This window comes from Ptiloglossa arizonensis, chromosome 5 (assembly GCF_051014685.1).
Source record: "Ptiloglossa arizonensis isolate GNS036 chromosome 5, iyPtiAriz1_principal, whole genome shotgun sequence".
NCBI classification, from domain to species: Eukaryota; Metazoa; Arthropoda; class Insecta; order Hymenoptera; family Colletidae; genus Ptiloglossa; species Ptiloglossa arizonensis.
Window position 1 is genome coordinate 6,311,363 of NC_135052.1, and position 22,947 is coordinate 6,334,309.

At 35.6% G+C, this 22,947-nt stretch overlaps 2 protein-coding genes and 1 long non-coding RNA gene across 14 annotated transcripts in view; 1 reads left to right on the plus strand and 2 right to left on the minus strand.

Annotated features, from left to right (window-relative positions):
- On the minus strand, nt 1-13,608 carry Pan2 (PAN2-PAN3 deadenylation complex catalytic subunit PAN2). 2 transcript variants are annotated; one of them, XM_076312918.1, is made up of 21 exons: nt 12,989-13,608; nt 11,641-11,828; nt 11,278-11,447; nt 11,092-11,212; nt 10,826-11,022; nt 10,517-10,730; nt 10,297-10,433; nt 10,062-10,208; nt 9,674-9,770; nt 7,390-7,623; nt 7,059-7,304; nt 6,538-6,757; nt 5,465-5,644; nt 5,213-5,379; nt 4,418-4,586; nt 3,821-4,343; nt 2,906-3,123; nt 2,694-2,823; nt 1,966-2,187; nt 1,625-1,886; nt 1-1,545 (listed from the first exon to the last, which is right to left on the minus strand). In XM_076312918.1, the coding sequence occupies exons 1-21, from the start codon at nt 13,068-13,070 to the stop codon at nt 1,531-1,533; spliced, it is 3,939 nt and encodes a 1,312-aa protein (XP_076169033.1). In that variant the 5' UTR covers nt 13,071-13,608; the 3' UTR covers nt 1-1,530. The 2 variants fall into 2 exon arrangements, with proteins under 2 accessions (XP_076169033.1, XP_076169032.1); XM_076312917.1 differs by having other exon boundaries at nt 6,511-6,757.
- The window catches only part of LOC143147573 (uncharacterized), a 25,743-nt gene continuing 16,306 nt past the window's right edge, over nt 13,511-22,947 (plus strand). The window contains exon 1 of the long non-coding RNA XR_012992289.1: nt 13,511-13,627. This is a non-coding gene — a long non-coding RNA (uncharacterized LOC143147573). The remainder of the gene's footprint in view (nt 13,628-22,947) is intronic.
- On the minus strand, nt 14,415-19,417 carry LOC143147180 (uncharacterized). Of its 11 annotated transcripts, none has more exons than XM_076312200.1 (7): nt 18,542-19,417; nt 17,873-18,020; nt 17,619-17,801; nt 17,363-17,421; nt 15,906-17,277; nt 15,585-15,817; nt 14,415-14,756 (listed from the first exon to the last, which is right to left on the minus strand). In XM_076312200.1, the coding sequence occupies exons 1-3, from the start codon at nt 19,184-19,186 to the stop codon at nt 17,620-17,622; spliced, it is 975 nt and encodes a 324-aa protein (XP_076168315.1). In that variant the 5' UTR covers nt 19,187-19,417; the 3' UTR covers nt 14,415-14,756; nt 15,585-15,817; nt 15,906-17,277; nt 17,363-17,421; nt 17,619. The 11 variants fall into 11 exon arrangements, with proteins under 11 accessions (XP_076168315.1, XP_076168317.1, XP_076168314.1 ...); XM_076312202.1 differs by having other exon boundaries at nt 15,906-15,979; nt 17,346-17,421; XM_076312199.1 differs by having other exon boundaries at nt 17,346-17,421.

Genomic DNA, 22,947 nt, shown 5'->3' on the forward strand with positions numbered 1-22,947 from the left:
GATTGCAAAATGGAAAAAGGTAACGACGAAAACGAATATTATAAAACAATACAATAATAAACAGTTTTCTTCGGTAATACGAAGCTCTTTAAGGCTTTATTTCGTTTACACTTAAAACCGGATAAAACATTCTGGTGAACTGCATACTTATAGATCTGAAATTATTATATTAAAACAAATTGTTCCCCTGGTTACGTAACAATAATTTACATTTGCATGGTTTCTGTTTTAGACAGTTTTTTAATAAATTAAATAGAGTGTTCATTTTTCATACGATCATTTATTGAAAAATCCAAATGACGTTGTGTACACAAAACAAATGCGTGATTACTATTTATCATCGAGTGCTAATGATTCTTTTACATCAACTACATGGATCGCGTTTCCATCAAAATCAACGTGTAAGTTTCGTTGTGCACAAATTATAAAGAAATCCTTCCAGATATAAAAAAATAGATGCTTCAATAATCTTGTTTTGTTCAATAGATTTTGATAGTATTATTTTTCCCCTCTCTCTTTTTTTGACATTGGTAAATGTATATAAAAATAATCTATGAGTACAATTGTTTGTAAAATATACTACTATCTTGTTAATATTTTTTGCGTTTCGAGAGCTTCGTAGAAAAGGACCGTTTAGAAAACACTTCCGGTTGCTTTAACGCTTAGAATCAATTAAAACGGCCTGCTGTACTTGGACGAGAACTGAAATCTATTAGGACAAAGTTAATCTTATAAAAACGTGTTTTTTCCCTCCTTGTGAGTCATTGTTAGATAAAATGATACAAAAGTTAATAGATTAGAAAAGATACGTATAAAAGGAAATTATGAGACATTACCTTCGTACAGATTTCCCATCCAGAATTATTGCTAGAATACTAACTATCAATTATATACACGTGATTATCATCCGGTTGGAATACATTGAGAAATTAAAATAAATATCGATAAATGGTCGGGCAGTGTGGGATTGATACTGCTCTTCAAAACGCTAATGTGCTATTGGACAATATGTACAAAGTCGCTACTGCGCGGCGTATATGTTACTTTTTCTAAAATCACGATCAACAAGAATTTCTTTTCTTCAGTTGCCTTAATAATTTACATGCTCGATTAGATGGAAACTAACTAAAATTTATGATTCACATACGACGATTCAATTATTTTTATACTCCATGCGGTGGAGGTAATGAACGATCTAACGAATAAATATCGTAGAAAAAGAAAATACTAAATGATTGACAATGTAATTGTACCCGTAATCTTCACATCATCACCACACTTGATCCTCGGGCAGATGCCTTTCTCCTCTCTTCCACGTTCAAATAATTAAACATATCTCAAAAACAAGTGCACGATTCGATCGAAAATTGGAAACTCCAAGCATTGATGAATTATCAATACATCAGGTGATGTCTTTCCAAGCACAATCTTGAAATTATTTACACAATACTTTGAAATCATCACCTAAGTTTTACCGTTGTTGCCTGGTGTTACTAAATCGTGTACTTCTTCGTGAGGGTCATCTTCGTATCAGCTGTCCGGGACCTAAAAACAGATAGAACGTTATTGGAAAATAAATCGATGCGAGGTACTTTGCATTAGTGTGTACATTCATTGCCCTTACTTTCCACTGTAACTGGCTGCCAACATGATAAAGCTTTTTTAAAGATTCGGCCAACTTTCCAGAACTTTCTAATTCCTTGTATTTGCGATATAATTCAAGTGCTGCACGTGCATCTTCGGTCGAATCGTGCGTTTCAGATTGAATCTTTTTACCCAAAAAGTGCCACGTTAAAAAACGCAATGACACCATGCGGTGATGGGGTAAATGAAAGAGTAAAACTGTATCTACGACCTGCTCTGGCGGTACAACTAAATTTATTACTCTGTAACAATTAACGATAGAATTACTCGTTTGAAATGTTTTCTATGAAATTTAATTTAATTTATAAAACGGTTAGTTACCTAAAATCATTTTTTAAACCATGACCCACGAATATTATTCCGTTGTCGACCAAGAACCGTAATTTCTGATACGTTGACTTAAGTGTAGTCAAATGTTTGCTGCTGAAATTTGCATCCAAATCACCAGGTTGAATTCCACTGAATTTTGTCAGATAATCAACCACTTGCTCCTGAGTACTTATATAATCGTCTATGAAGGGAGTGCCTTCCAAAGGGCCTTGCCTATTTGAGACAATAAAACAAAAATGTTAAATAGGAAATATCACGATACGAAATACTCTTTCTGCAAATGTACAAAGTTGAAGGAAAGGATGGAGAACAATATGAAAAAAAGCATAGTAATTATCAGTAAGAACACGACTCTTTACGATTCTTCGTCTTACTTCATGCCACTACACAACCACAAGCATATGTTTATTTTCAATTATTCCCAAAATTTACATCACATTCAAGCTGATATTAACTTTGAATTTTTTTTAGAATTATACAATGACAAGCTAGATTTGAACTCAAACTATAGAACTAATGTATGATGAGCTGTTTTGCAAATTTGAGTTCCACTAATTATATGAATTTATAACATGAAAGATTAAGTAGTAGCGGAACATTCAGTGTAGGATTTAGGTTCCAAATAAAGGAATTGGTAGATAGATGAGATTTTGTAGAAACAGGGATTAATAATGGGAGTCGTCACTACGCTTCAATTACTGATCAACAATTTTACACACCCGCGTATGCAAGTAATGCGTGCGACAGACATATGACTGGGTTTTATAGTGGACATTTTCCCATCGCTTCTAAGCTCAGACTCTTCTTGATTCAAAGTAACGAATTCCGCGTCGATTCCTACTAATTCTCCTGTAATTTCATTTACAATTATCATTATTTCATAATACCAAAAGAAATCGTTTTTCTTCAGAATTCATTCTTTTCTTTCTACCCTTTTTCGGCATTTCGTCGGATGTTAAAGGGGTAAATGTGATTCCTCTCGTCCCTCCACTACGAGCAATACATTTATCTTCTCCGAAAACGTCGTACGTAAGAGGACTGACAAAAGGTGCTGGTTCAGGTGATGGCACAGCCGTGTAATGAAGGACACAAGGAACTTTCCAATCAAGGTTGAACCAAACTGCTTCGTGCGGTGTTACCGCTGATATGCTGTATCAAATATACAAATTTTAAACCTAGTTCAAAGTATAAAGGTTCATCCAATTTTCAATACTTAAATAAGGGCATGCAAGAATGATCACTTTTAGGATAATATTTAAACCTAGACGCATTATTGAATTCAATAAGGATAAGAAATATATAGTATAAAAAAGGAAAAAGAAACGATCGAGAAGTGGTATACTATTCTTGATAATTTGTATCCTGTTCATTACATTCACAATGCATGATTATCCAAATCCAGAAAAGAAAATTTCATATTATGTCTGATAGAAATAGTAAGACATTTGATTATATGGGTGCACAAAATAATACTAGAACTGTTAATATTGTAATCTATTGACCTAATGTATATGTTCTATAAAAGAATTCATTTGGGCAACTCTGGTAACATGCCAAATCATATACTTGTGGAAATTTCTATAAGACAAAAATATTTATGACATCAATATGTTAAGTTTGTTCTGTGCATACAAAAAGAAATATGGTAATGTACATATGTCTGTAAGTTGTGTGCTATACTGCTTTCAGTAGTGTGGTACATAGTAATATTAGTTCAATCTGTAAATATGATTTAAGATTTTTATATGAATTGAAATAATTTTTAAATAAAGATATAGTATTTTTATATTACGTATGCATTTATGCAATCTATCAACAGATTGCAGAAGCAATTTTTGTCACTCACCAAAAGTCGTTCAAAATATACCACTGCGACACAGCGCTACCAGTTGATCTTTCATGATAATTTGGTCCAACTCGTAGTAATGCGACAATATTTCTCCTATCTTCGTTGCTTTTGTCATCGATATAACAAACAACGGCACTAAGACTATACTGCATTTTGTTCATTTTATTTGAACTTTCGTCAGTCGCATTTGCGCTTTCTCCATCCCCGTTGTCTGGTCCTGTGATAATGTGATTTTCTGTATTTTTTCCTTCAGAATCTATTCCAGGACTTTCTGATTCTTCTTGCACCTTGCCATCACCCTGGCCATTTTCTACTATGGCCTCCTCGCTACACTTATTACTTTCAGTTGGGATAACTTTTGGACTATTCATTTTTTCCACAAACAATTCACCGCTATTGTTCAGGGAAATTTCAATATTATGTGGAATCCATGAATGTGAATAGTATAAGTGACTAGGTGGTGTTGCAATAGATGTTGTGGTTGTCGTAGGAGGTGTGATGGGCGATGTTGATACATTTTCTAACAGAAAGAACACAAATTTATATTGTATCATTTGATTATACTACAAGAATTTGTAAAATCAATAGAAGTACCTGAATCTCTACCAATGTGTCTGAATCTACAACCAATTCGTGTGCAATTGTTACCGTATCGACAGGGCTTTACAGTAATAGGGACAGGACTTGAAGATGGACTACTTTCTTTCCCACTTAATACTTTTTGAACGACAATGTCCATTTGGGTTTGCCAAAATGCTTTATCCTAAAATAATGTACAATTTAAATAACTGGTTATAGTTATTGAATGTTATATCACTACAGTCTGCAGGGTGCAGTCATAAATTAATGCCTGTGATAAAATCTGTAGCAATAAATTATGCAAGTCGTTAGTTACCCCGAACCTAAAAACTAAATCTTCCATATTGGTTACAATAAGAAATAAAATATCGCGTCTGAAACTGTTATTACTCATGTAATGTACCTTGATATGATCTCTAGATATTGTCAATTAAAAGGATTATATTTAGTACCATTTAATTTGTTTTTGAACATAGAAAAAATAATTTGTCAATACTTCCAAAAAGAAATAGAACAGTAAAATACAAACTTGTACAAATTAAGTATCAAATAAAACTATAAAATAGATCTGAACATGGTTGTGAGCAGAAATTTATTTTGGCATTTTAATATGCATTGTTAAAATAAAAATTGAATGCACCGTAATAATGTAGAAGATATATGCTCTTAGATATTTTACATTCTGAGTCAGAAATTTATGGATTGAGTAATAAATTCTATAAAAATAATTTTATATGTTTTTATGACTGCTCCTGGTAAAACCACTAGACTTTGTTATAGTATGCATGTATAAGTTTGTGTTTAATGTACCTGCTGTGTATCTAAACCACAGTTCAGAGCCAATATTTGAGGTAATTTAGTCAATTGTCGAGATTGAAGAGTGGGTGTAAATTTTTGACAATTGTCACACCATGCAGGTGTAATTTTCTCGGGTCTTAAACTGCGGGCAAGAACACTTGTAAATGGAACCTCCTCTGCTACAAAAGGTAAAATTCGTTCATTGAAGGTGTGAAGAAAATATTCTATGTACATAGAACACATGTAGCTTGAAAAGTGGCTTACAAGGGTGCAATAACTCTGGATAAACTAAGTTACACAGCAACATGATGGAATGTTTTGTAGCTTCTTGCCCACATTTGAGACAGCTATGTATATGCATTTGTTCTGACCCAAACAGACGACTGATTTCTGTCTCTTCGTCTCGCACCTCATTTTCTTCAATAGACTTTTTGTTGTTCTTATCTACCCATAATAAATATTCATTTTAAATTTGAATGGATTAATTTTAATAATACTCAACTACATGCCAATGATGAAAATATGTAAAAAATAATATTCTTTTAGGGATCTATTCAATAATATCTTGATAAGTAACTCATATTTATAGGGAATGTTATTTGTATTAGCCATCCACTAGTAAAAACTTTAAAGAATAATATCATTTTCATCACTTATAATAAATATTAGTTGCATTTAAAAAGTCAATTGCATAGGGTAGTCCACACAACATAATCGTCTCAAATATTTACTGTTTTTGACGATAGAAAAAAAACACAGAAAACAAGTTGCTGATGAAAATGGAAATCTTGAAATTGTGGTAGTGGATATATATATCCCTCTTACTTTAAATTCCATTTTTCTAACATTAAAAACGATTACATATTTAAATTGATCATACTATACATACTACCCTGTTCAAAAAGACAAAATTATTTTTTACAAATAAGTCATGCATTTGCAGAAAGCAATGTCTTCTTTCCTAAAAAATAATAAAAAATAAAAGAAACTGAGTTATATGAAATATATCAAAAAAGCTTGAGCAAGCAATGGGAAAGCCTTATTTACAAATGTAGCAAAATCAAAAACAAAAAAAGAGTGAAAGCTGCAATATCCTAAGAATACAGAAATGAAGGTACGTTTTTTTTTTTAGATAAACCAATATTCATGTTCAAAAAATGTTAGACTACAAAAAAGTAAAAAATTGCCTTCAATATTCTTTGGATATGACGCTACAATCACTGAATAAGTGCAAACATACGATCGGATACAAAATGAAAAATAAACACAAAGAGTGCCCAATGTGAAGGTTACACATGAATTGTGTTTACCTTTCGATGTGATCCACATATATTTACCATCCCCATCTTCCTTCCTCCTCTTTTTTCTCTCTTCATCATGACTTCTATACCGAGAACCAATATCCTGCAAAATACTAGGAAAGTCTTGCTCGTTATAAACGAATGGCGGACATTTGGGACCTGATTTAAGACGAGCTGCTTCTGCCTCTTCTTGTTGCCGTTTCCTTGTTTCTAATATTTCATAATGAATTTGGTGCAGAATAAACCTGTTCCAACTCTGAAAGAAAATTTTGAGTAATCAGTGAATAATATATACTTTATAAATAGAGGCTTTCAAATTTTTGAACAGCTTGAGAGAATGTACAAAATATCAGAGATGAAACTAATTTTATGTATTCGGTCTAATTAGTAATATTTTTGAATGTGTAACATATATAAAATGCTGGAGTATTTAAAGCATTATTAGACACCTTATAAAATAATAAAATTAGCTGACTAAATGGTTTTAATTATTTTGAGCAATGTATTTTACTTTAAAAAGTTACGTTTTTGAAATTATTTTATATTTCTAATCCTACTTGTATCAGTCTAATTAAATTAGTTTTTCTTTTCGCTTCTGGATGTAAATCACTCAATATGAGTCCCAAGGCAGCTGCTTCTGGAACTGTCCTAAAAGCTCGAAGAAAATTAGCAGCTTGGCAAGGCAATCCGCGCGACGTGTCCAACATGTGAAACAAGAATCCTAGTTCACAAGAAAGGCAGAATTCTCTTTGGCACGAATGAGAAAGCAATGCTATCCTCACAGGTTCGCAATAGTAAAGTAACTGAAAAACATGAATTTAGTGAAGAATTTATGTTTTACAAATAAAGAGTCTCTTGGAGATTCGTTGTCTTAATTATTGCACTTACTTGTAACATAGCATTACAATAACTGTTGGGAAGTGTGGCTTCCAGGCCGCAGAAGCTGGTGTGATTATATTGATCAAAATCAAACTCGTCGTAACCGAGACGTGAATATTTTACCTCAATTTTACGATAACGTTTGGGTATGGCCACAAAGGTACCGTCATCTATTTTAGATCGTGAGTCCCCCGCGAAAAGCTTTGCGACTACACCACGTCGTTTTTCCAAATTGTAAGGTATCTGCAAAAGAGGTATTATTTATTTTTCTTTAACAGCCGAATATCTTTCGTTTTCCTTTTTGGGATGATCTATACGTAAATTATACTATACATGGTTAAATGTTTTTTGTAATAAATATTGTACAACCCAGTGCACCCTTGTAGATGTAATTTAGACCGTGAAAAAATAAATAATACCTATTAAACACGCGTGGGACCGAGCCAATAAGATAGGCTTACATGTATGTCTTACAATCTTTATTTCACTCAAATACAACTTTGATTATACATTCTTTGAGAAATATATTCTTTAGACATTAAGCGTTCTAAGATTATTGAGCACAAATCATTAAACAGGAGCTAACAAAATGCATCAATTACAAACACATTGTGCTTAAGGCAAGTTTAAAGGCAGTAGTATTTTTCACGCTGGTTCATAAAATATAGGACCATACTTTTAAAACATTGATATGGAACACTGATAGATTCTTTTAAAGCATTTGTAAATACCATTGTCTTTTATCTTTCACAGTTCTCAATAGTTTAAAATTATAATACTTGATTTGCATTTCAATACCTTTTATTTCACAGCTATGAGTAAATCGTTTTACTGTATTTTCAAAAAAGGAATTATGCATGTTTATTTTTTTTTAATTTCTCAGTATTTGAAATATTTAATTCTTTGTGGTCCCAAGGTGGGATATCATATACTGCAAAGAGTATATAGTGTGTATAAGTATTAAAAATCTCAAGTTTAAAGCAATTTCAGAAATTGCAATTTTAATAAAACTAGTTATATTATTTTAGAAATAAGGAGTATGACACACATTTTCTTTTCTTTTTTGAGTAATATAAGTATAATCTAAATTGTGCAATGTAGTTACATATACAACACTTTTGAAGCACACTTTTTTTTCTTTAAATTGGCACATTGTTGATATCTATGTAGATATAGAATTAATTCTAAATAATTACTTCTCGAAAAAATGAAGACAAATGTAATCACTGCTCTTCAATAACTGCATTTTTAAACAGTCATGAAAGTGCTACTGTTACACGAAACAACTGTTTTAACAACAGTTTTTAACTTAACAAATTCAAAAGCTTTTAGATAAAGAAAATAATTCTGGAAATATTTTATGATTCATAAAAACGAGAAACTTAACTACTGCAAACATGCAGTTTATAAAACGAACTTACAACCTTACATTTTTATCACTTTAGTGGTAGAAATGAGATCAAGTAAATATGCTTAATATAAATTTCGTATAACACTATTCTTTTCATTGATTTCCTTTTCTAACATTAATAATAGTATTTTAACTAAAGAATATATTAACTAAAGTCGAGAAAGAACGTTTCAACATTGTATGAGTACATGTTTTCAGTGTCCCATTTAGATCATTTTCGTACATTGCTGTACGAAGCAGCGAATAATTGCTGTACAGAAAATTATTAGAATACTGTGGACTAGCTTATGAAAATATATCACATTTCTTTAATGTTGTTCATGGACTATAATATTTATCACGAAACCTTATCAGTCTTAACCAATATATCATTTTTGTTTTTCTACAAAATTAAAAGCTTCAATTATATTGAGCTTGTTTGTTTGTCACACTGCTCTTATTTATTATATCAATTTAACACTAAGATTGTATCACCAAAGCTACAATGAAATTACTAGTAGAGTATACTTCTTAGGTATTCAATATAATCAATATTGTCTTGTATAACTGATCTAATCAATAATATATCATGTGCGATAATTTATATGGAATGTATAATGGCAATCAGCTACATTATGCATTCCATATAAAACAACAAAACAAAGTTTTTCAAAAACAATTTAAACTATGAAAATTTAAAGATAAAAAGAGAAGTTCACAACCTTGAACTGTAATAATTCATTGTTTTTTATCATTTCGTCCATGATATGACTAAAACAATTTCTTTTACATAATTATATTTGGGAATCATGGGAAACATTTGTATGAAGGAAAAATAGGAAGTTTGGAATTTAGCATTGGAGAAGAATATTGTAGTGGAGTGGGAGAATATTGTTTCCTCACTTGATTTCTGCGAAATGCCTGAGGATTTGGTGCGTAACCTATTGTTCCTTGCATCTTCATTGTGCGCAAAATCTCAGGATCAATCAATGGTGTTTTTCTGTGTAAGCATACAATAAATATTTGTATCGAATCTCTTGAATATATGGTATAATAGAGTATATGCAAAATTCTTTGGGAATTGATTCAGAAATTAAAAACAATATTTATATGAATTTGTTTTATTCTTTTTAAGTGTTGAAACTATCCCCGAAATTTTTGGTATATATTTAGTTACACTCTATAGATATATTTTTATATTAAATCCATACATTTATATCTGTATGTATTTACTTTTTTTACTTCATTTTACTTGCAAATGTTTTTAATTCAATATTGATTGATTACCTACCTATAGACTTTTTTTAAATACTCTTCTGGCCAATCACTTAGTAATGGATGCCCAGTGTAAACAATAGGTATTGTACTTAGAGGTGTAACATCATCATCAAATGATATAGACTGAACTGATTCAACTGGATCAGCAAATTCTGTTGACCTAAATAAATGAAAGTAAGATATTCATTTTATTTATCTTATAATTTGAGCATTGTGTAATTTCTAATTTTTTCAATACATCCACTGACCGAGAAAATGTATTAAATTGAGGATCTGGTGAATTTGTAGACATAAGGTGTATGGAGCCTGCTGAATCTCCAAAGCAAAGGCATTGAGACGTGGAGGATACATCAAACGATAATATCATAGCACCACTAGTAGCAACCTATCAATACAAGAAAACTTGTGTGCACACAATGTAATTGGGAACTTTCTTCTAAAGAGAATATTGTATGTATGTACATTTACCTGATACAAGCATGTCATGGATGGTTGTACATTTGCATAGATAGTGTCAAGAAGTTGCATTTGTCCCAATGGTGATACAACAGCTAAACGGCTTGAATAACTAGGTAGGAACTTCAATAAAAGGGGGTATACCAAAGTTGTAACAGGACTTAATGCTCTCATCTGCCTTAAGTCGTATGCCATTAAGAATCGATCTACTGAAAGGCCTTGACGGCTAAACTCACAAATATAATTAAGAAGAAATAGTACATTAAAAATAACTATGACTTTTAATATTCCATTTATATTTCTGATCATCCTGAGTCTCACCTGTTGCTAAAACCACAGGTAACTAGGTAATTTCCTTGAACATCAAAATCACTGAGGGAACCACTATGTGTATCAAAAGTATGTTCTATTGATAATGTATTTGGATCTCTGAGATCAATTCTTCCTGCAGGATTACCAGCACATACAAGTCTACTATGCTGCCTTAAAATTGCACAACCACTTTCTCCTACATTTACCTATAAGTACAAGAGAGTATTGATAGATGTGCATAAGATAATTTTATCCTATCATCTATAGAAACTTACTAATCCAGTCTCTTTTCCTCTGGTGAGATTGAAATCAATTATTTTTTCCTGATGTCCCCCCATAAGTAGCCTTGTTGGTGAAATTTGAAGCATACATTGCATATCTATCATGTTTGGTGACCTATAATATTATTCATTCTTTAATGAAATATCCATTATAATGTGCATAATACAAGTCAAACATACATATGAGTAAATATTGGTATGCCTCTTCGCAATTGACATCTTAATAAACTCTGTGTCAGGATTAAAATTCCTTCATCTAATGGATGAATATGTCGAACTTCTTGCGTAGCATGTACTTGAAAGGAGGTATACTTTTGTAAACCAGATCCATAATATGATGTTACATGACCCTATAAAGCATTGTTTTGGATCAATGCATTATCTATTTCAAACTTTCTTTGTAGTCTTATAATTTTTAATAAATACATGTTACTGTATAAATATCAAAAAAACAAAAATGGCAATTTAAATCACATACAGCAAACAACGAAAGTAAGAAAACAAATAACTAGTTGCACCTATAATAATAACTATTATTAATACCCCTTGATTTCCCATCCACATAAGTTCTTCAACAGTATCAAAAGTGGCAGTAGAAACTCCAAACCTATCCCCTCCATCAGCAAGTAATGTACGAGTTTCATGAAACTCAGCCCCAGCAAAATCTTCTCCAAATTGCTCTGCTGCAGGTACATATTCCTCACTGGATAAGACATAACTTGTTTCTTCCCCTGTAATAAGAAATGTAAACATTGACAATGAAAATCCTTGATGTAGCTTAGTGTCAGTTATATAAGTGAACATACTTTCTGATAACATTTTAGTATTAAATATAGGTTACTATTAATGTCAACAGGCTTTCTTATCATTGTTTACGAGAAGTCTCATATCTTCAATGGAATTATAAGACCAAATTTCACATTCAAAATAATAATGTCACATCTGATTTATAATTTATGTCAAATTTGAGAATTTGTAGGTTCTTTCAAATCCAAACAGCTGATTGAAATCAAGCATTACTGTTTGAAAACAATGGAAAGATATCAAAGATGCGATACTACTGGGTAATATGACTATGACTTATTAAAATTTAAAATAAAAAAAATAAAAAAATTTTCAAAGAATAAAATGTATTTTAATTAGGTATTATTTGAAGTAGAAATATTTAAAATACTATTTTAAATGCAAAGTGAATGTAAATAAAATAATATTTGAAACATAATATAGAAACTTAAAAAATCAAAGTTTTATTAAAATAATTAGAAAACGAAATAAAAATATTTTATTTTAAGTTTTAAATATTTAGCAAATATTATAATGGATATTATAGAGACAATATAAGGAAATGATATATATCGGTGACTGAGAACTGGCTAAACTTGTGTTTACATTTTATCACATAATTTTTGCTTACGCTTGTGTAGTTTTCAAAAGTATAGCTTTATATTTTATGAAAAGTATTTTTGGAACATTCTACCTCAAAGAATGATAAAGTGGATTTGGTCTTCATACAATATTAAAAAAAATATCTGATATGATATTTTGAATTCAATTTATCCTTTTAAACTATTCTTTATGTTTTGATTATTCATAATTATATTACTTACTAAGTTTCCCTATTATATTTAAATTACTATTTTATTTGCATGTACTTTGGCGTTCTCTAATTAAAGTGGTATTTAAAAAACTTTTGTTTCAAATTTTATTCAGCTCTGGTAGTAGGACGCCAGATCGCGCACCATGATTCGAGTGAGTGTCACGGAGCGGAGAGGTTTCGCGCCTTTCCGAGTCTTCGAATCTTCAGTCCCATAGATTGTTCTTTGACACACTGAGGAGATTTTGGCGCCCTTACGAGAAAGAAAGAATGTTAGAAAACAAGAAAAGTACTCACAAAGCAGTTCTTGCTCGTCACCGCCGCTCTCAACCGTGGCCTCTACGGTCAGGTCGTAGTGGCCCAAAACCGGGTAGTCCATAATAGTCCCGTCTTCAGGCTGTTCGTTTTTGAAGCATCGAGTTGCCGTCAGTACAAAGATAGCCGTAGAATTGCCGTTCTGACGATCGTTCTCTTTTCATAGCACACTTTCCGACACGCACACGCACGCACGCACGTACTTAGTCGCCTTGGCAACTGTGCAACAAGCAAAATACTTCGTCACAGATATTCACCGTTTCCACGCCACTGCACAATCTTGACGATTAAAATCACAGACAACATAACACTTCTAGCACTGCTTTATCACGATACGCGAGCTGGCCTGTTCATCGGCATACCTTTAATTCATGATTCCACTTTTCTGCGCGTTTCACCCGTGTAAGGTTGTATGATGGCCTTGAAGGTGGCGACATCTGCTACTTCGCGCGTCGAACAGTTATGCCAATAGGAGGAACACGAAAATCACTAGCGTACACCATTTAAGTGGGTAAAGTATGACGCAGAACGAAGGCGCGAGGATGAGCTGTGAATTTGATAAAAATTGTGTTCGAAGAAATTACGAAGCAACGAAGAATGATAGCAGAAGTTTAATTGTCGGTAAGACTTTTGAAAGACATTCGAATCTGTTCGTAAAATGATATTTCTTATTCAAATTGCATTTCTAAACAATAATGCTACATTATGACATATTTTCACACGCGTCATTAACCCCTTGCCTACGATTTAAATTTCGATAACGTGGGCCATAACTCTCACTGTCTTCGTGAGGGCTAAATTTTCTTTTCGAAGATATTATACAAAGTTTCTTTTCTAATATTTTTAAGAAAATATATTTTAACGTACGAATGTGAACAAGCTAACCCGTGATTCTTAAATTTCGCCCGATATCCTTACCACGAATATCACACGATATCGTAGGCGAAGGGGTTAAGATGTTGCAACCAATATACAATATCTTGTAACCTAATATTTTCTCGTTTGATATTACAATTGAATGCAACAAATTTTTTTGAATTTTACTCTCGAAAACAGTGCTCAACGGTTTGTACCGTATAGTAAATTAAAAGTATTTAAGCAATTACTTTTTAATTCGCACTTTTAGAAAATTACAGTTAATGTAATTCTGGTTTCGAATTTCTATTTTTATATCGTGTTTAACCTTTTGCTATCGAAACTTATAAGCGCCAGTCGATCAGTACATTGCGTGCGATGAACGCATATGGGCGTTCAACGAATATACTTAATAAATACAACTGTGAGATTTCCGCACCTGGCACGGTTAAATCTCAGCACCGTTAAATTTGTATAAAAATATTTGCATTTATTCTACATTATTGAAATATATTTAGTTTAAAGATGTAGGAATAAATACTGCAAGTAGAGAATAACAGAATTTATTTACCGGACATTAATATATGTACATATTTATATATTTCACAAGTTATATATGATATATATTAAAGTTTTACATATCACGTGAGAAACGATGGAAGTTACATGAGTGTCGAAGAGAGGTAGGAGTATTTTTAAGAAAATACGCTTTAAATAATTTGTAACTTTTTCGAAAATACATTCATCTTTCAATACTTTCACATCGCCTGTACGTTGTATCACGTTATGGTATACGAAAGAATGCGTACGAGCAAGGACGTATAAGCTTTGTTGTTTCTTATCCCGAACAGATTTTGTCATTTATTAACGTAAACATGTTCTATAGTCGCATCACCTGGAAAGAGAGGAAGGTATAATCATCTCAATTAGCCATGTTAGCAAAAATATATTATACTGGGTGATCTAAAATTAGGATTGAAAAATTTAAGAACATAAAGTGTTTATGATAATAGATAAAAATATCCAGTTAAATATGAGATTCTAAACGAACGCTGTGAAAGTTATTTGCAATATTACAAAATTATACGAAAATAATTGACAAATATACAAAAGATTTATAATATTCACTAACAGAGTTAGTTTTATAATTTCCATTTTATCGTTGAAACGTAACTTGTAGTGTTTTTAATTTAGTTTTTAATTTTAACAATATTATTTATTCATTATAAAAGTACGCGTTATTATTTAAGTTCTGAATGAAAAATAATAAAAGAATTTGAGAAATCCAATAATAATAATAATAATAATTTCAGTTTGATCGAAGTGGAAATTTTGTTTAAAAATATAATAGTAAAACAAGACTTTTTCGTTCATTTTTGTGAGCATATTATAATATTTATAACATTCGACCTTTTGTTTTGGATCACCCTGTATACAGGACGAGTCATATAATTCGGTGTTGCATCTCTTGTTCGATCGAAAGTAGAAAATAACAGTGAATGACAAAATTTTGTTACATAATAAGGCGTATCTTTCTTTGATCTTATTTTTTCTTGTAAAATCAATGATACGTATATAAAGATTAATCGCAAAGCGCAATTACACACTTTTATCTATTATCGATGAAACAGAGATAGAGATACGATCTGTCCTCGATTACGTGACCCACCCTGCACAGAATAGAGAAAAGTATCGAAGTAAAAAACAATACATAATCAATTACCTCGTAGGAAATGAAAATGAGTAAAACTATTGCGAGTAGTGAGTAAATTTATTGCGTAGCTTAGTAGCGGAGACTTGTCAATGCAAAGTTGCTAGTAAATTGTCGGAGTTGCAAAATACGAACTGGAAGAAACAGCGTTTGTTTATGGAAGTCCTTTCGAGTGATGGGTTCACGAAGTAGTAAGAGTTGTTTGGAAAATGTCGTGAACATGATCGGTGTGCGTTGTCTAAGACCTGATAAATAGTTTCAAGCATGTATTACTGTTTTCGTAGTTTTTGCCAGGGAAGTATATTGTGCAGGAAATATATTTTATTAACCTACCGTGCAGCCTAAGACGCGTGCTTTGTTAGTGTTAACACGAATGAAATTTCATTAAATTGAAGTGACTGGCTTGACTGAAACGAATGTACAGAGTTTAGTTAGAAGTATTGTGCTACGTTTCGTGAGAATAATCTTAAGGTTTGAAATATTTTAACTTGCAATTAACGATTAATTCATTGAAACGAAAGAATAATAATCCACATAAAATTGAACGAAACGGATTATTCTGAAAATCCCTTCTTGAATAGATACTTTATAACTTTCTTTCATACGTGGTAAAATTTGTTTCAGAGTACCTACGAAGTAATTAAAATACTCGAATAACAAACTTTCGAATAACGTGATACTTTATACAAAAAGCGACATTACCTTTATTTATACCTGAAGATTGAACTACTTCTAGCGATTCAGGTACTCGAATTGTTTAAATGATTCATAGATCGAATTCTTCGCGTAATTGTTCATATTTGACACGCAGGAAATATTTGATTAATCGGATCGGGTCAGGTATTCGGATTGAGCTCGGACCAGTTCCTTTTGTTTTTGTTTCGAATACTCGAACAGCTTTGTTCCATATAAGAAAATTAGCAATTTTCCACAAATTTAGAAATATTAATGTTAACGTTACGTATAATGTTGTAATTGGAAGTACGTCCACAAATAGACTTTTGAGCGTAAGAAAGTGATTAATACGTGTCTCAAAATATGACCAGCTTCAGTGGATCGCATGACGTACAGATATCGACACGCTCCTTTCAGTTACCATCTATTTAAGGTACCCTTGTTCGTATCACGGATCATTGGTCACAGCTGATCGATTAAAAAATGAAAAAAAGTATTTTACATGGAAAAGAATTATACAAAATATTATTAAAATACGTTACTCGGCTACGACTGACCCAACACAATACACGAACAGACAAGTTTCGAGATCAACGAGTACGATGAAATCGTTGAATCAAACCAAGTTAATATATTTGATAAGCTACCAAAGTTGACTATACAAATGCTGTACACTGTACATGTTACGTCGTATAAAATTCAATTGGTCGCTCAAGATCACTTGGAAACTGTACGTAACGCCTGTTTACTCCGATTCTATACCTTTCATTTTTTCATACAAACCTTCGAACACGTGCTCTTTGTCTCTCTGTGATTTGCAGCGAGGGAAGCGAGCGTCGAGAATCTATTCGTCCTTACTCTAAAGTGTTCCTGTTGATATTATTAAAGGATACCTTAAATAATCAGGAAGCACAAGGTGCATACCGTTATCAGTGTCTCCGTTAGATTCCTTACATTCAGACATTCCCAACGATAACAATTGCAAGAACGTGAATCTCAAATACCTCGTCAAGTATAATGTTGACTTATTCTAGACACGAACCACAAAGAATGAAGGTTCGTAAAGTAAAATTGGGCGGGTTCAAATGTCGAGTTTACCTTAAGTTATTACATACATTAGACGTCAAAATTATCCGAGCTTTAGTTAGGCTCAGATCCAATACGTGGTTCAGACCTTTGAAAACAAACGTGGCGGTAGTGATTACTCTCGCGAAGAGACTCGTATTAGCGAATAACACCGCCGTGAGAGCAATAAGAGGATAGAGGAGGATAAAAAAGAAGACGATAACGACATAATGACGGAAATTAACCGCTAGTAATTGAAATGTATCGAACGTTGAGAGAAATTCGGTTGGATTTCAAACGCGTTACCTTAATGTCGTCGAATCAGGCGTGTGCGGTGGTGGAGAGCTTTAATGAGAACCCCGATTTCTTCATCGGACTCGGCTGACTGTCGTCGTGACGTCCGATTATTCGGAGTACCGGTCACCGAGTTTTGCTTAGAAGGTTGCGTTGGGAATGACGAGCGACGAATAAGCGGCGGCGGTCTTGCACCTACGGTTCGATTTAGCCATTTACGCACGATACCTTTATGAACCGATCAAGCGGATCTAATTGTTTGCTACCTAATAGGCGTAAAGCGGATCGATGCGTGCCTTGCATTTCAAAGGACCTCTGACTGTTCATCGGTTGCCTCGGAAGAAAGCGGTTGCGAACGGAAAGTTCGACCGTGGAAGCTTTTCTTGAACTGGCATTAACTGCCTTAGACGAGTCCTTAGGCGGTTTTTAAAAATATGCACATGTTCGTATACTCGTGTTGTTGGTTTTGCGACACAGAATGAAATATTGTTTCGTTATTGGCGGACGTGAAATCAATCAGTGTAAAACTTCGTTACATCGTTTCTTACAAAAATATAATATTTTCAATCGAAAATATAACACGATACTTATAAATACTAGCATTACTTCCTATACACTATGTACTATATAAATAACAACAATATAACTTTTTTCTTTCTAAATATCGATCTACGATAGCGGTATCTACTTCTAGCAGTATCACTTTCGTTTCACGGTTTAACAAAATTAATACTCTAATGGACTTGAAAGCGCTATCCTTTTCGCATACGTTAACATACGAGCATCTCCGTTTTCGGGTTTTCTCGAACGCGTCTCTGCTCGGATCTACACTGATTGGATTTGCAACCACAAAAATGGAATTCGTAAAGATTATGTTACACCTCGATCTGGATCAAAATTAATTTAAGAAACTAGTGCGGTCGCCGCTGTAATACCTTATCTCTAGCGAAACGTATTCGCAACACTTCGATAAGAGCAGTTATCGCTGAAATGAGAAGCATCGTCATGAGAATATGTTCTGCCACTGGAACGGATTTCATTCGACGATCTTTGCCACTTTCTTCCGTATTCTCTGTCAAATTTTCCTCAACGGTCTCCTTCGTAACGATCGATATTTCTTTTTTGTCGTCGATTACTTCTTCCTTCGTATCCTCTATTTCATCCTCCTTTGAATCCTCGATCACGTCGATTCGCGAGTAAGTGCAATTTCTGTCGTAATAGCTACCGAAAATAAGCCGGAAATATTCCTCGTAATCCAATTTGGGGCACCGCTTCAATTTTCGATAATCAATCGGGATCACTACCGTCTCGATGGTCGTTACGTTTTCCGTTGTTTCGGGCGCGTAATTTTCACCGATGGTCTCGTTACGGCTGTGGTAGTTCGTGTTCAGCAACATTCGCAAAGGTAAGGACAGTAGCACACCGAAGATCGCCAGTATGATGAGAATGCTGACGTTGATGGCCAACGAAATGCGTTTTTTCGACATCTTGACGAAATGTTCCAACTCAACCCCGTTCACAGTTCGATCTTCGTCGACGAGCATCGCATTTTCATCGGTTTCTTCGTGTAGCACAGACATCTTAAACTTTTCACATTCTTGTCGGATCGTTGAAACGGTTGCGGTCACTCCACGAGTTTTGCTCCGGCTCGCGCGGTTGCTACCCGAGCTGCCGCGTACACCAGTAATTCGAGAACTTTTCAATCGTTATTAGCCGTACAATGGAATTAACGACGATGTGTATCTCTCCCTGTCTTTCGTTTATACGCAACTGTTGCGCATTCTGTTGTGACTGCAGTTCGAAGTGGACCTGAGCGTCGACTGATATTGATTTCCAGGTAGAGCTAGCCACGTACGCGCAAGTCTCACGGTTCCTCTTCTGTCGAGGAAGCTCCACTTGGCGGTAATTAGATGTCGTTCAAATTATATCCGCCATAAAACAATCAATGCCTGAGACGGAACTACCCTTGTTCGAGTTCGCGTTAATGCGTAATCGATAGAACGCTCGAGCGTTTATCGTGGCTTTGAATTCCAATAACGAGCAACCACCGAAGCGTGAAGGTGACTATACGTTAGATCGAATGCAAAATATTTTCCAACAGGGTGACTTTTACGAACCGATGCCATTCTCTTTTTTTCTTTTCTTTTTTTTTTTTTTGCTTGAATAAAACGTTGCAGATACACAACTGTAATTAATTCGAGATTGTTCGAAATTGTAAATACATTAACGAGTAATTTGTACAAAATTTACTTTCGACTAATTTCTCGTTGCAGGCTATCGAACTGGTGTTAGATCTAATTTTCATCAGAATGTACAAGAAAAATCTAAAAACGATGAAATACTACCAATAATGGCAATAAGATATTCTTAGTTACATTCATTCGCAACAGTTTCTTCTTCGGGCAAGTAGGATGCAAGCGATATAGGTCCATCAGTAGTCAATTTTGAGGGTTCAGATATCTTCGAGTCTACGTTCCAGTAAGTTCAAACGCAGCTTCGATTTCTCAAGTCTATTTTACGATCTTGTATCGTACGACTTCTCGCGACTCGTTAAACGAAACATTCAATATGAATTTCTTACGACGTTCAATGTACACAATAATCAACGATAGTGTACGTCGGTGGTTGTTCGAGACTTACACGTACAAATAGTTTCGAAATCTTTGAGGCTATCGCAGCACGAGTTCTCGCAGTTAAAACTGTTAGGGGCTTTCGGCTCTAACCCATATTCTCGATTGGCCGGGCCATTAGAAACTACGGTCGATAGCTAATGATCCGTAACACGAGCATGCATAACTGTATATTGTAGATAATAAGCGAAACACGCGTTTTAGTATCGTTGCGTTTTCAGATTTCCAACACAATCAGGTGCAATGTTATCGTAATCGTTATCCAAAAGAGCCCGGCTTACGTTCAGAAGCCGCAAACGGACTCTCGAGGATCTTTGATCTTTTTCACTACTTTCACATCAATTTTCCAAAAATTAATAATAGGACTCTTAAAGCGGATGATCATTTTCCTTTTCGAACAAATTTTTGCTGCTTTTCCTTTCTTCTAGTTCGAGATACGGTCACACTCGCGTGGATCGATGATTCGTTGTGGTATTTTTTTTTATTCGTTTCATCGCTACTAACGATATCGCGTCAACCGTGTACTGTTTCCTCGCGATAGATATTTTTGGCGACGCGTACCTCGGTGAGACGATATCAGTTTCGAGCTAGTATCGCGAGTAGTCTTGGCGTTACGAAAATTCCAAAAGGGCGGTGACGTTTTACCGTGCGCGTTTCCGATCAAATTGCGCGCGCCGGATATTTCGCGTTTTCGCAAAAGCACTGAATTTATGAAAAAGCGTTGGCTACGGGAAAGGTGCGCGCGAACGTTCGTGGGGCAAGTTTGGCTCGAGATCGTTTGGCGGCGCAGCGGCCGATTTATCGTGGTACGGGTGACTTTGGTTTCGCGTCGAAAGGAAGGAAGCGGTAGCGCGGCAAGGGTGCAAGGGAACGCTTTGAAATGGGCAGGTTCTCTAGCGTGTGCATACATAAATAATATTAGACAATATCGAATTAAAATTCGCATCTTTCTGCCAGCAACAATGGGCCGTGGTGCCCCCACAAAGGAAATGCCCGCCACAGCGGCGGTGGCGGCGGTGGCGGCGGTGGCGGCGTCGGCGGTGGTGGTGGTGGCAGCAGCATCGGCGGCGGCATTTATAAAAGTAATAAAACAGTCGAACAACAACTCTCTGAAGTGAGTAGCGGCGAGAGAGAAAGAGAGGAAGAGGAAGGTGGAAAGGGCGAGTGAGCGGGATACTCCGGGAAGGTGAAAAGAGGAGGGCGAAAGGAGGTACAGAAAAACAGACCAAAAGGGAGAGACGAAGTACAGGAGAACAGCGACCCGACCCGACCGACCGGTAGCCCAGCCAGCGCACGTATATCTTGCTCTGCTACACCGCACGCCGATTCTTCGAGGTTCTCATTGATGAATTCGTTCTGTTAGAGAACCGAATCGCGCGATTTCTCATCCCCGCGCTCTTCGCGTCCCAGGGCCGCGGGCGTCGAGTTCGATTCTAAAAAAGACGCTAACGAATCGCTACGTCCTGTAATAATCGTTATTTATACACGGTAACGTCCGCCGGAGACGTTAATAAAACCGAAAGGTAACCCAGTTGCAGATCGAGATGCTAACACGGTTGCGAACGATACGTTAGCGGTCGTGGATTCTTAATTGGCGGGGTTATTAATTCATCACCGCGTCGGTTTATTCTCCCGGCAAACCCGTTCGTTTCGTTCCACCGGGATGCGAAATCGTCCTCGAGATCCGTTTCACGAATATCGCGAGCGTTAATTTAATCTCGATACCAGTTCTCCCCGATGGAATCCGCGCGCGATTGAGAAGAAACCAGTTCTCTAAACGAAGCATAATGAGATTAGCTTGCGGGCAAACATCGAAAAACGATGTCGAGCGCGGGTATACATCGCGGCTTGGACGCGCAGGTGCAGCCGGCCGATTATTGGCGAGTTTTGCGCGAAAGATGAGCGGAGGTTGAGAGCCAGGGTATGTAGAGCAGATGCTGGCCATGGCAGTGGTGGCGGGGTGCGTGATTTTTCACCGCCGACAGCTCCTCCTTCGAGAACCGCGCATTCCACCTCCTTCCTTCTCCTTCGACCCCTCTTGCTTCTTCGCCGTCGGTCCCCTTCATCCTTCACTCTTCGTTCGCATCCAACTACCGCTCATCTCTCTCTTTCTGTCCTCCTCTATCCCCCTTCCCTGTTTCTCTTTCCTTCCATCGGTGGCGAACATTGGCAACGTATGCCGCGGACACGCCACTGGACACCAGTTGCACGATCTTAGATTTGCTGATCTCGCATCCCGAGTGCACCGACACAGGGATGCACTCGGTGCAGCACACGATGCGAGAGGGGCACGCCTGCAGTGCCTCCTTCTGCTCGCGTGTGTGACTGCCAGCGTGCACGTTCACGCACGCGATATACAAAGGGCCGGGACCGTGGCCGGGGCCGGGGCCGGGGCCGGGGCCGGGACCGGGGCCGGGGCTGGAGCCGGGGCTTGGCGATGCTCGTGACCGTTCCGAGAAATGATTTTCAATAATCGGCCAGCAGGGAAATATGAAAGGCGTTCCGGGGAAGCTTCGTGTCACGACGTATCGGTAATTTTGATTGATTCTCTGCGTGTAGTTGCACGCGGCCCGCGCTGCTGAACGCCGCGTGTAGCACGCTGCGTCGCCCGTGTTCCTCGAGGAATGGTTAGATAATGTTACGGCCACGATTACGTCATTAACAGCGGAAGCAGGTACCTTATCGGCCGTCCCAATTTCGTCGTCCGTTGC